Source organism: Macrobrachium nipponense, chromosome 16, assembly GCF_015104395.2.
Source record: "Macrobrachium nipponense isolate FS-2020 chromosome 16, ASM1510439v2, whole genome shotgun sequence".
Taxonomy (NCBI): domain Eukaryota; kingdom Metazoa; phylum Arthropoda; class Malacostraca; order Decapoda; family Palaemonidae; genus Macrobrachium; species Macrobrachium nipponense.
In genome coordinates this window covers 51,915,882-51,930,404 of record NC_087209.1, presented here as the reverse complement: position 1 = coordinate 51,930,404, position 14,523 = coordinate 51,915,882, and the positions used below count along the sequence as shown (strand labels likewise).

The following is a 14,523-nucleotide window of genomic DNA, read 5'->3' as shown; positions in this document are numbered from 1 at the left end:
TTGAAGACGAAGGTAGATATTGAATGCAAACCTACGTCTTCACATATGAATCGAGAGAAGGATCTCAAGATTCATAACCTGTGCTACAAATGACTGAAAAACGCTAACCGCCATTTCATTGCTGTCCGGGGTTGCAATGAAAGCGGGGCGTTCTTCGGTAATGAAAACACAGGTGAAAGCCGCCTGAAGAACTGTTCTCATGGGCTGAACATTTGGAGGTAGAGCTGTCAGGTCGGAGAGTAGGCGATGTCTTCTGACACATCTGTAATTCGGGTTGAACAATGAACAATGTACACCTACGAATACGAGATATTTTGAGACAAACTCAGATGTCTGCAAAATCATTCGCATTATCGCAGTGCGATGCAGCGGGAGACTTGTACAGACTTCTGTTACCGTGCGGTAAAACAGAAAGATGAAAGAGTCCAAGAGATATCTCTGTTGAAAATTCTCGCAATGTCGAAGGCGATGGAATCTAGCGTCACCGCAGTAGATGGTCCTTCATTATTGCGAGAATCCCCGTTTAATCAGAGACCTAAGTCCATGATTGTTAGGCAGAGATACGGTTCAGGTAGTCAATCAAGCAGGGGAGAGAGAGACATACATGACGTGAATCTCGGAGGCCCAGCTGATACTGAGCTGCTATCAGGCAGTTCAATACGCAGTGGTTGAGCCTGCTGACTCGTCATCCTGAGTTGCCAGGTAATCCATTATTCCACGAAGGAATGCGTTCGGCTAGACTACCGAGCATAAAAGATATGCTCGGGCAATTATATTTAGGCGAAACGAATTTCGGTAAATATAAAAGTTGAAATGGTGTTGTCGTGACAAAACCATAAGTATATAAAATTGAAACTGAAAACTCCTGGGAGGTTGCAGGCAACCCCGAGTTGCAGTTCAATTAGAATACTTCTCGTCTAAGTCGCAATCCGTAGAATAACTAGGATATGCGCCTAGCCCCTCGGACAAGATTCAACTGCTTAGCAGAAGTCATGTCGCGAGGTTAATATACGTAGTATATTTGTAGGATTCGAACAACGATCTCCATCCTAAAATTCTTCCTTCAAGAAAACAAAATAAGGATTGGAGATCGACCACCTTCGTTCTCTATCAAAGAGAGTGAAGGAGAAGTCTTTCCTGAAGGAAAGCTTCAATGGTGAACAGAATACTAAGACGATAGTTCAAGCCAAACTGGATATTTCCCGTCCGATCTCCTCTATTCCAGGTTGGTCGCCTACTGTGAGATAGTTTCTTTCAGCAGCAGTCTTCTTCACAATGCTAGAAATTCCAGGAATTCGAGCATAGGCGAGGTTCCCAGATTATCGTGAACATATCGGGGATTCTCGTCTCGCTCACTTTGGACCGTGGTCTCGCGTAAGTGTTTGAAAGATCGTAAAAAACTCGCAACTCTGAGATGCGCTAGAAATTCCGTAGAATTCTAAGCAGTCTGCGAAAACCCCCACCGAATTCGTCAAACGATATCGGCTGGTGGGTCCTCTCGATTCCCGTAGAAATGAGAATGGGAGCAGGATTCCTCCTCAACGACAGGGGCTTGACGTCAGGTAGGACCCGAAGGTCCCCCCGGTAGCGCAGTCCCGAACGTGATGATCCTACAAAGAAATCTTGTAGGATCCTTCCCCTTTCCCTCGTCGCCGTAAGGAGAGAGGGAATGGGAAGGAATTGGATACTCGCTCGCCTTCCCAGTGGAACTAGCAGTTGGAGAAGAGTAGGATCAGCCATCGCTTTGCGGCGATGGCTCTCAGAGTGGGAAAACGTATCGTCAGGAGAAAACGTTTTCCCGCGGAGGTTACGAACTCTCACTGTAGGTAAGGGTCTGCCGCCACTGTGAACGTCGTCTGGGTGGCTGATCGACACCTGACAGGAGAGAGCGAACCGTCCTCCGACCATTCCAGTCCTCGTCGAGGTCGAAACCTCTCAGGAGGACGAAGGAGTATTTAAATACGGTGTCCGAAGACACGTAGAAAACGCCGCTGTCGCAGTAGAGGAGGTGGAAGTAGCTTGATCGACCGGCCAGCCAGAACAGAGAGAGCCTTCTTGTCCGGAGACGAGAGGACATCGGTGCGTGCGAGACAGAATCGGCAAGCTCCGATCGCGGCAGACCACCGTCGGTTTGGGTTCCCTCTCGGGCCCCCAAAACGACTCGAGCAGAGACGTGGGCTCTGCTGGTGGAGCGGCAATCCCTTCCGCAGGTGTCATTATGCTTGACGAATCAGCTTAATGATTCTGCAAATTTCCTCTGTATCTCGGGAGTAAAAACCGCGTCTTGCGGAGTAGGACCGTCCAGTCCCTCCAACAAGAACAGATCCTAGATACTCGTCCTTCAGAAGGAGGAAGAGCGGCAGACCCTGACGGTGCGCCTCCAGCTAATTGCGCGTATGTCCTGGTCGTCCTAGAACCGTGCCTGCGTCCATACGGCGTCATAGCGGGGGTCGCGAGCGGCCCGCAACCTCTCGCCGATCACTCATAGGTACCCCGCTCCTCCCCGCGTAGCCCGAGGAGGTTGAAGGTACAGGAGAGGCAGACCTGACGCTCCCCCCTAGCTCGCTGGGCAGGACCAGCGTGCTTGGAGGGCTGTTGCTGATCGTCAACGCGGGTGGCGACTGAGCAGCATGGCCTAGCCTTGCCGCTCGCCTGAGGCGAGAGGCTTGGCTGAGAACGTCGACGCTGATCTCTAGCGTCAGGCGAAGCTGTTGCTGTTACAGTCTCCGCGCCCGGTCCCGATGGGAGCGGCGTCAGGTGACTGCTAGGCTCGCTGTCACGGTGAGACCGGCGAGCGTCCTCTCGGCGCGTCGAGCCGCTGGTACCAGCCGTGGCTGGTACCGACGGCCGCCGGGGACCCCTTCCTCGCCTCAACCCGTTATGGAGAGGCAGCATGACGCTCCCCCGCCCCTCGCTCGCTGTAGGACCAGCGTGCTGGGAGGGCTGCTGCTGATCGTTAACCCGCCGGTGACGGTCGAGCAGCAGGCCTAGCCTTACCGCTCGCCGGTGGGGCGATTGGCTCGGCTGAGAACGTCGAGACCGATCTCTAGCGTCAGGGCGAGCTGCCGCTGGTCACCGTCTCCGCCCGGTCCCATCGGGAGCGGCGGACGGGTGACCTGCTAGGCTCTGTGTCGCGTCGAGACCGGCCAGCGTCCTCTCGGCGCGTCGAGTCGCTGGTACCAGCCGTGGCTGGTACCGGCGGCCGCGGGGACTCCTTCCTCGCCTCAACCCGTGGCCTGATCAGCGGACCGTCACGGTTTAGCCGCCGAGCAAGCCAGTTGATCGCTGCGGCGAGAGGCGTCCACTGGCCTGGCGAGAGTTGTGTGCACGACTCTCGCCAGTCTTCTGCTCCGCGCCGCTGTCTTGACGGCGAGCGAGCTCGGGCGTCAAAACTTTGGCTGGACGGTCTTCTTGAAAGAGCGTCCACTCGGTGCTTCTCGCGAACGAGAAAGCGGGCCGAGACGGAACAACCTGGTTTAGCGGCAGACCCGCTAGCACCAGGTGAGGACGCACCAAGCCGGGAGGCTGGTGCCCTCTGGTCCCCGTCGACTTCTTCTTTGCAGAAGAAGCGACGGGCCCCGTTCCCGAAGGAACAGGAGGACCAGCAGAAGAGCTCCCCCAGCTCGCCTGAGCGAGCCGGGCCCTTAGAAGATCCCGAAGGAGTCTTCTTAGGGGGGAAGGAGGCAACCTTCTTCTTCTTCGGCTGTTTGGCCTTAGAAGTCGAAGGGGAAGGAGAGGCAGCGGACGACGAAGAACACCTTCTTCTTCCTCTTCCTCTTCTTCTTCGCCAGGCTCCGAGGACAGACGTCAGGTCTTCCATCCAGGAGGGGAGCCGGGGCAGTTGCCGAAGCAACAGGGCCCGACTGCACCTGTCCGGAAAGACCTGAGACTGTGACAGCATCACCAACAGCAGGAACAACAGGAACAGGTCCAGGAACAGCAGGAACATCTGAAAGTGAATGAGCAGCAGGCACCTGCTCTGAAAGGGAATGAGCGGCTGGGACAGCAACAGGTACGGCAGGCACGGCAGGTACCACAGGAGAGACAGGCGTCCTGTCGGCAGCTACCGTCATCCTCGGCACTGGCGGCAGGTCCAGGGGGGTACTCTTTGGCCAGCGGCAGTCCGGGGTCGGCAATACAAAGAACCCAGGTGGCGGTGGCACCGTCCTGATTGGCACGGCAGGAATTGGTTCTGGATTGCAGCCGTGGGTGTTACCGACATGACATGTGGTGTGTACACCAGGTGCGGTGACATCTCATATGCTGGTGTCGAGATTGTGGTTGTTGTAGTGGTTACCGTATCATGAGTGACCACTGCCGACCCGCCAACGCTGAATCAACCCCTGCAGTGCCAGCGACTACCACACCTGTTCCAGGTCGTCCTCGCTGATGGCAAACCTGCGGAAGCAACAGTCGGGTTAGTTAGAGGGGCTTCCTCGCGCCTGGGGGGAGAGAACCCCACCCAGAGCGGACGGAAGACCCCGAGTACAACTGGACGTCCGTTACCAAAGGAGTCACTGGACTTTCCGATGACTTCTTGTGTCCTCGTACAGCACCGACTGCGCCTCTGACGAATGCATACACGTTACACAGGGCTCGTTGCGGGAGCACTCTCGCCCCGACAACGAGTGACAAACCTCGTGAGGATCTACATCTACATCCAAGGTCGTCTCCCACGGATGTAGACCCTGCGGTAACATATATAGATTAGTAAGAGGGGTTCCCTCACGCACGGGGGGAAGACATGCCCCACCCCAACGAACAAGGCAGACCCCAAATACAAAATACAATGAAGAAGCTGAGCGGGGGGCAGGAAGGAAGACGAAGAATCGGCTACCAAGGGAGTCGCGGGAGAGCTTTCCGACGACTTCCTGGCAGACTTCGCTTCCCCCACCCCGCACAGCAGTGAAAAGTAATATGAAAATGAAACAGAATACTGCCCTTGCGATTCACTTCATAGAACTTAAAGGAGAAAAGATCCAATTCCCGGGGTAAGAACGGAAACTTGATCCAATAATATGATGCTATCATAAAATATATATGAAAATGAAACAGAATACTGCACTTGCGATTTCATTTCACATAAAAATCGTAAGGATCAATTCCCGGGTAAGAACGAAAATTGATCCAGATTAAATTCATGCAATCAATAAATGAAAATGAAAAGAATATTGCAATTGCGAATCCACTTTCATTGCATTCTATTATACAAAATTAAAAGTTCGTGCCGAGCGCAATCACACTCTCGGTAACGAACGCACAGGGCAAAAATATAATGAAAAAGTACTTACATTTTTCAATTACACCCTTTCGCCCAAATACATGACTCGGCGCGAGCGCGCCCGCCCTCGGCACCGAGACATAATTCAAGGGTTCATAATTAAGTAATGAAAATGAAAACAGTGTACTTACAGTTTCATTTTCAAGTCAAACAAACCATTAGTAGAAAACACAATATAAACAAAGCATACGACGATGAAGCGGGCAGAGAGCGATGACGAACACGTCCTTCACACCCGCGGCCGAAAGCAAAAGTGGTTTGTTTACCTCCCAGTCGCGCGGCGCGCGACTGTCGGACAAGCAGTTAACTACCGTTCTCCCCTTGTTCGAAGCTTACGACCGTTCCAGCTGCCGCTAGCTACTTCCTATTGTTAAAGGACCGATGGTTTGTATTACGTATCGGAACAATTCAATTTTCATGACTTGTTGTTTACCCCCTTCCGCCATCTTTGTTTCCCTGACAACGCTGGATGTCTCCACCAACAACACACCTGTACCTTACCTTCTAATCCCGATCTGAATTTTCCCTCTATTAATTATTTAATTTACATCACTCCTCCCGCTAGCTGTTTTGACATTCATAAGACTGGTACCCACTTTTAATTATAACAAAAAACTGTGTTATGTGGAGCATTACGCTTGAAACGATCATCAACATCAGGTGCCGAATCTTGGCACACTTCGTTGTCTTGTTCTACCAAAACAGTTGTTTACTTAAAAACGTCCTGGTAAGGGACCGTGTTCCGATTGTTGTGATTAGCCTAAAGTGCCCCAGCGTCTGTGGGTACAAGTGGTGTGCGGATTTATCACAGGAAATGGGAAGTTTGTTGACAAAAGTGACTCCATAAACATCGAGATGGCGTCAATCTTTTAAAAAAAAGAAGCGCAAGTAAAAATTTTGAAAGCGTTTTAGTGAGATTTCCACTGCCGTGGACACCCTATTCACTACCCTCTGTTTAAATCTTAAAATTTGGCCTTAATTTCTAACTTTGGAGAAAATACTTACTTCGAAAGGAGAGTAGAGGTCTTTAGCTCCGTTTCTCACCAACAACAAGTCGCGACTGATGCCCATCTCCGGTGTCAGGACGTGTTAAAGTACTTTTTCCGAGGATGGCCAAATACGCGGTAGTCAGTGAGTTGGCCAGTCCAGTCGGTTGTTTACCCTAGCTAGGCTAGTCCTGGATACTTTGTGGACACTAGCTACCTAGGCTAGGTAGGTACTACTACAAGCAAGCCACTAGACTACTGTGCCGTAGACTATCCTACACATGTAGACTATTAATTACAATGAACCTACATCGAGTTCTTGTTTCTCAAGTTCTTCTCCAATTTTGTCATAATTCACCTCGGAGCCCATTCTTGTAATAAGAGTTGAAGATTCGCTGACGAAAATAACGCAGCGTTATTATTTGCAGAATATCGTCGTACAGATCTAAACAGTAGTCGTTAAGAACTCATGCGTTGTAAAAGCTCATCAAGAAGTTAGACATCCACCGTGGACAATTTTTATGACTTGCACTATCTGTCATTTGCAGGCATTTTACTTTTCCTTCTCAGTTTCCCACAAGTTTATAATTTTGTGTTCTCTCCTATATCCTTTATTCCACCCTACTATAGAATAAGAACTTTTCTCTGCAAACTCTTGCTTTCAGTATTTATTTTCGCTATAAGTTTTGGTTTTATGATTTGTCGAATTTTCCTCGTACGGGAAGAACATTATAGTACCATGATTTTCCCTTCTTGCAGATTTAACAATTAGTTTCTGTGTACAATACTCTTTTATCTCAATTCATGTCACGTTATTTACGCACGCACTGTTAGGAAAAAACATTTGTTGTTTCAATTAATATATTATTCTTGGCTTTTATCACTATTCCATTCTGTGTATTAACTTCGTGCGCCTCATTTTGCTAATTTGTTTCCACGTATTTTCAGTTCTTTCATTGCTATATCTGATTGATTTTCCGCTCTTGAAATTCCATGAAAACAAGATAGACGCCTTGTAAGTGTGATTTGATCGTTTTTGCTTTGTTCTAAATAGTATCAAGATTTTTTTCTTGCAATTTTGTATCACCTTTCAGAATAAACATGACTTAGATTATAATTTAATTTCATACATCGTGTGAAAAAGATGTCAACTCCATTTTGCTTTCTAAGGGAGTTTCTAGATTATCAAAAATTTTGAGCGACTCATGGCATTGAGTAAAAAATCTGATCTAGTGCGCATTTTTAAAACCACTCCAAGAGCATTGATGCGAAATTTTCATATAAAATTATCTACCGTCTGAATTTGATATTACACCTTGCTGCCATAGCCAACCTGGGACCGTGGTAAGGGGAACGCATAGGTGACAAATTAAATTATTGATGAGCAATATATAGATTCAACTTTCATCCATAATCCCCAAATTTTATGTTCCAACCAAAAGATCTTCCCAAATGTGAGCCTACTACAGTTTAAAGCAACAGGATTTCAACTTAGATTACCACAATGAATGGCACCACCAAAAATGTGTTTTTATTGTTTAGTTATGCTTTTTAGCTCTCATATTCTACTTGTTTAATTTTACATGAGAGAATGCTATCTGGTGAAGGAGGACTAGGCAGACTGCTGAAGGAAGGCGGCTCGGGAGGGGTAGACCTATGGAGTTAAGGTTGAGAACATAGAAGGGGAAGTAGAAGGACATTTAGAAGATTTTAGGAAACTCTCAACAGGTTGTGGTGACAATTTTTCGAAGCCATAGGTATTCCTCAGAGTAACAAATGAATTGAATGACTGCTTAGTGGAGAGTTTTCATCTCTGTAAATGTCACCAGTAGGTAAGTCATTCAAAGGATCTGTACCTCGAGCAACTGTGTCATTGCCTCATTCCATTCCATAAAAAAATCAGAATGATCTTACTCAGGCCCCTACCCAGAGTTTTATTTTTTTTTATGGGGGAAGGGGTAGTTTTCCCCAAAATTGGACTTTTTTTTTCTATAAATGTCATTGCATGTATAGGTATATACATGATGAAATAGTTGAAAATGTTATTTTAGTTATATTAAGAGGAAAAATGGGTATGTAGTCTATGCAATTCTACCCGATTAGAGGTTACTCAAAGTACTGACTTTGGTTAACAAAATAGGACTTCCAGAAAAAAAAAAATTGGGGGGAGGGTCGCTCGACCCCCCTTTTGGTACACAGGCCTGTTAATTGCCTCTTACTATGACTGCTGGCGATAAAACTAATTATAGGTGTTTGGATAAGCTGGCGTTTTCACAGTTTCTGTAAGTTTTCATCTATCCATACTTCCAAATGATTGCTACTTTTACATTCACAGCATGCATGTGAAAGGGAGGTAGAGTTACAGTATGCAACTGGCAGGTACTCTCGGTTTAGAAAAAAAGTATAGAAGATCGTTGCTCTGGGCATGCAAGAGAGGAAAAACGGAAAACAGGAGATCGTGCAAAAAGCTTGAGGTCATGTGTACGACCTACTTTGAGTATGTGGTTTGATGTGTTTTATAATCACAAAATCAAAAGAAATATAATCTCTTGTACCAAGAAGAAAAATATCACAACAGGCAATTGCTCCAGTTCTTCAAAAGTTTAATATAAAGCCATCTTCTGAAGTACAATCGTACTTGCGAAATGAAGTGATGGGGAATTAAGTCTTAAACGCCTATTGGACGTATTTTACGTCAATGAAAATTGTCTGTTGGGTGCTTAATTGACGTATAATACGTCGATACTAAAAAGTTTTTTAAAAAATTTGTTGAAAAATAGTTATAGGCCTACTTGGCAAAAACTTTTGAATCATGCGCCTTGAGGGATACTGGGAGTTCACGGACCAAGCTGTTGTTTTGTTTGCAAGCATTACCCAGCCGCGCATGCGCAAATTGCTTTCTTCTCGCACCAGCAAGCATCAGCGATGAGTCGTCCGAGAGCGATCTTTTGCCGCATTCATGTTTTGCTGAACTTTTCGGGGTGTTTGAGTACTTGTGGTGGTACAAGACGTACGTAGAGATATCTGAACATCAAATGGAGCGCAAAAGGCGAATTTTACCTCTTGGTAGGGATTGTGTGAGACGTATTTTGGACTTGGATACTGGAGAGGGACCAAGCAACCAAGATAACCTAGCTCCTCAATGCCGTTCCGTGCGGCCTCGTGTGGCTGAAAGTGTTCAAGCACCACATCGTGTGCCTTTTACAACCCCTAGGAAGCATCGGGGTGTCCTGAGGGGCATTCGTAGGCATTTGGGAGGCCTTGAACAAAAGGACATTGATGAATACTTGTTGGAGCTTGATTGGGAGCAGCTCGCAAGTCCTCAATTTGATGGCGGTTGGTCATCTAGTGATGAGGACATCACTCCAGATGTTAGTGATGATGAATATTTGCCCCCAATGTCCGTACAGGAGTCACAGGCTGAAAGTGAGTTGGAGTTTAGTGGTTTTAGTGCCTGTGTGGGGGAGTCTGAGGAGGAGGAGTTGTCGTCTAGTTTTGTTGTTGAGGGCGACACAGAAAGCGAGGGCCTAAGTGAGGAAGATGGGCCGTTGGGGGGGGGGGTTCGAGTGTGAAACCGTGCCCGCGCACGTGCGCCCACGCGGGCCCGTAGAAGGTCAGAACGTCACGCCAGCCTAGGTGAAGGCCATTCATCTGAGTGACAAGGGGTGGTAGGAGGACCCCACTCCACCTAACATGCACCCATTCACGGCAGCACCTGGGCTTACCGTACCTCTTCCTCTCACTGCTCTGGGGTTCATTCAACTGTTCCTGACGCGGGAATTGCTGAAATACCTGGTAACAGAGACAACGGACTATGCTCGGTACTGCCGTGACGAAGTGCGGATGACATTGTCGTATCGCTGGCGGGGCTGCAACCTCACGGACATGGCGCATTTTTTGAGGCTCCACTTTTTTTTGGAATGATGCCTGCTGCTGACATCAGGCAATATTGGAGGCAGAATTTTTTTTTAAGTACGCCCAATGTGTCCGGTATTATGGCCCATGATAGTTTCCTGGCGTTGGACAGGTATTTCAACGCCTTCCATCGAAGGGCCATACCCCGGAATAACCCCGACGGCCTCATCTTAGTCCGCCCTGTGTTGGATTACATTCGTGAACGGTGCCAGTTTCTTGTGGTTCCTGGAAAGAACCTTTCTTTGGATGAGGGGATGATGCCTTACAAAGGACGCCTTAGCATAAAAGTGTACAACCCCAAGAAGCCAAAGAAATATGATGTGAAATTATTCTTTATTACGGAGTCCAACACTGGATACGTTGTGGACTTCTCTGTGTATTCTGGGTCTTCTCCACGCTGCATGACACTGTCTTCAGTCTTGCGGATTGTCTCCGTAACCAGGGATATCACCTGTTTATGGATAATTATCATAACTCGGTATCCCTAGCCCAGGAACTGTATGAAGCAGGTGTGCACGTCAGTAGTACCCTTTGGTTGGTGCGTGGGGCCCCAAATATCCTCAAGAGGTTCACTAGCCAGCCGCAACATCTGGCAAGAGGAGAGACAGGGTGGCAGCGGAAGGGAGATTTCTTCGTCATCTGTTGGAAGGGGGTTCGACTCATCCCCATGATTACGATGAGTCATGAGCCCATCCAAGAAGAGGTCATTCAGCGGAAGAAGACACGTCGGCAGGGCCGAGTTACGTATGAGGAGTTTCGTGTCAAGCGGCCTACCGTCATTGGGCACTACAATAGGCACATGGGAGGAGTTGATCTCTTTGATCAACTCATCCAGTATTATCCCTTCGCCAGGAGAACCAGGAGGTGGACACAGAAGCTCCTCAAATACATACTTCAGTTGGCCCTCCAGAATGCCTACATCCTCTACTGTGGGTACTACAATTCGGACTTCCAGAGGTTGTCCCACATCCAGTTTCTCAAGGTGGCCGGGAATGCCTTCATCAACTTTAATTCTCGCCCCCCTTTAATTCACCGCCCCCCTGCCCCGAGCTCCAGATCTGCCCCTAGAGGAAAGGGTAGATGTTAGGAGGGCCAACCTCGGTTGTTCTGCTCCTGCTGCTACTGCCGCCACCCTTGATGATCACGCCCGCGCTCAGATTCCAACTTCCTGTCAGATAGTGGACCCTGTATGTCGGCTGCAGCCAGGAGATCACACTCTGGACCCCCTACAAGGGCGCAGGCAGAAACGTGTGCCATATGAATGGCAGAAGGAGAGACACTCGGTTCTTCTGTCGCACCTGCAATATAGCACTTTGCAGGATCGGGGAGTGTGACTACAAGTACCACACTGCGGTCATATATTGGAGTGCACCTGCCCAAGGGACAACAGAGGGCGCAGAGGGGCGCCGAAGGGCGGCAGCCCATCAGCAGTAAGGGCGCACATCTCCCTCCCCCACCTGTACCTCATCATGTCGAGAGAAAAAAATGCAGGACTCTTCAATGGAGGATGGAGACAACAAGATAGAACAAAGAGTCAGGATTACGAGTGAGTATTCTGCATTGATTTTATATTTAGTTTTATATTTATTACAAGTTTTTATATATCTGTATTTATTGTTGTTTTGTATATTATTTCATTTTATGCAAAAAAAAAAGTTTTTCACCTGCATTCCTTTTAGTTATGTATTTTTACCAGAATAAAAAATGTAATATATATATATATATATATATATATATATATATATATATATATATATATATATATATATATATATATATATATACATATATATTACATTTTTCTTATTCTGTTACGAATACATAACTAAAAGGAATGCAGGTGAAAAAAATTTTTTTTTTGCATAATATGAAATAATATACAAAACAACAATAAATACAGATATATAAAAACTTGTAATAAATATGAAAATAAATATAAAATCAATGCAGAATACTCACTCGTAATCCTGACTCTTTCTTCTATTCTTGTTGTCTCCCTCCTCTATTGAAGTCTTTATATATCTGTATTTATTGTTGTTTTGTATATTATTTCATTTTATGCAAAAAAAAAAAGTTTTTCACCTGCATTCCTTTTAGTTATGTATTCGTACCAGAATAAAAAAATATAATTAATATTTTTTATATATATATATATATATATATATATATATATATATATATATATATATATAATATATAATGTTACGAAGTGCCAAGTATCCGGTTACCATTTATCAATTATTACCTCACCAAAAGCCAGACACCTGAACCCTCAAAATACGTATTAAACGACTGAATACTCTAAAGGCAACAGTGATCCCTTAACAACTTACCAGTATTGCAGAAAATCAGACTAAGTTCATCAAAACAGGTGTGAGGTAATCTTGTAAGTAATTAAATTAATCAAAATCTAAGTATTTCCCTGATTTCAGAAGTCTAAGTACTTCCCTGGTTCTAAGTCACTTCAAGTAAATTGAAGGAAAGCAAATCAATTACCACTCTATGTTTCTACCTGACATAAATATAATCAAATGCAAATATACTGGTTAGAAATAAAAACACTTATAAAAATTTTAAATACAAAAATTTATTATTAAATTCAAAATTTATAAGTGAAATTCACAATATCAGGGAAAATTACTGTTAATTGAAAACAAAGTAAAGTTTAATTAATTCTTGAATCAAATTAAGTAAAATTAAATCAAAATTAATTTATCACAAAATTCAAGAAAATTAATTCAATCAAAATTCAAAAGTGTTAGGCAATAATTGCAAATTTGAAATTAATTCACAAGTGCTAAACAACAATAAAACTTGAAAAGAATTCTAAGTAAATGCAAATTAATTCACAAGTGTTAAATTTAATTAAATGTGCAATGATTAAACAATGAAAATAACTAAGTCAATTAAATTGTGAATGCAAATAAAAATATAAAATAAAAAGGCACACTTCAATAAGAAAATGAACAAGTGCACAAACAATGGAACAATCACAAACACAAAAATACGCAATGTGTAAAATTGTAAATGTTTTCACTCAAAACATTGTAACCAACAGTTTTTACCAAACCTTCATAACCACCTGTTATTAGTTATTAGTTAACCAAACCATCATAACCATTAAATATTAGTTATTAGTTAATCACTGTTCCTAACAATTATTAGCTTTTAGTTATTAGTTATTACCTAACCGTTATTAGTTGCAACTAATAAAAATATAACACACTTTACCTTTTTGGTATACCAATTTCTTTCTTTCTCTGCTACAGGCTTGATTCACACTTTCACAAAAACCAGGCGCCGTTACGAAATAATGTTTGTTCAGATTCCACAAAAAAACTAAATAACACTAAACAAACTCTAAGAAATATCAAATATGAAATTCTCACAAGTTACGAGTGACCAATTTACGTTACGTTAATATAATCTCAATGATGTCAAGTGAGAGAGAGAGAGAGAGATCGAGAGTGAGGTTCTAAGAAATAATGAAATCTCTTCCTTTACGGAAGCTGGACAGGGCAGATGACAAAAAACATATTTGGCACGAATGCTTCCAGAAAGTTCGAAATCTGACGCAATCTTCATAAAGAAATGTGCAATCTCCACGTGGGACTCGGCAAAGACATGCGCGTACGAGTCCAGTCTGTTAAAAAAGACACGTACTCGACTGAAACGGAGGTTGAGCGATAATTAAGATTGACATGTTTTGATAACAACGCGAAAACTCGATTCGATCGCTATCAAATGCGTTGACAGATTTAAGAAAGCAAATGGATCTCGCAGACCTTCCAATCTCAAAGTGTTGACATAAAATGGGGAACAAGCATAGTTTCGAACGGACAAAGAAAATCTCTCTCTTTTTACGTTCTACATTATAATATATAGTCTTTTACATTATGTAATACGAAATCTGAACACACATTTAAAACATCCTATTTGTAAGCTATCTAGGAATCTGAAAAAATGTTACACAAATTGTACATGACATTTCAAAGAGGGGAAACATGCATTTTGAAAGTAGCAATATATATATATATATATATATATATATATATATATATATATATATATATTATTATTCTGGTACAAATACATAACTAAAAGGAATGCAGGTGAAAAACTTTTTTTTGCATAAAATGAAATAATATACAAATCAACAACAAATACTGATATATAAAAACTTGTAATAAATATAAAACTAAATATAAAATCAATGCAGAATACTCACTCGTAATCCTGACTCTTTGTTCTATTCTTGTTGTCTCCCTCCCCCATTGAAGAGTCTTGCATTATTTTCCTCTTGACATGATGAGGTACAGGCGGAGGAGGGAGACGCGCACC

The 14,523-nt window shown here is 44.3% G+C and overlaps 1 protein-coding gene across 1 annotated transcript in view; it reads right to left on the bottom strand.

Annotated features, from left to right (window-relative positions):
* Positions 1–6,758, bottom strand: part of LOC135195687 (COP9 signalosome complex subunit 8-like) — a 164,668-nt gene extending 157,910 nt beyond the window's left edge. The window contains exon 1 of the mRNA XM_064222082.1: positions 6,578–6,758. Coding sequence (XP_064078152.1) covers positions 6,578–6,637 — 60 coding nt within the window. The 5' untranslated portion in view covers positions 6,638–6,758. The remainder of the gene's footprint in view (positions 1–6,577) is intronic.
* Positions 6,759–14,523: the final 7,765 nt, after the last annotated feature.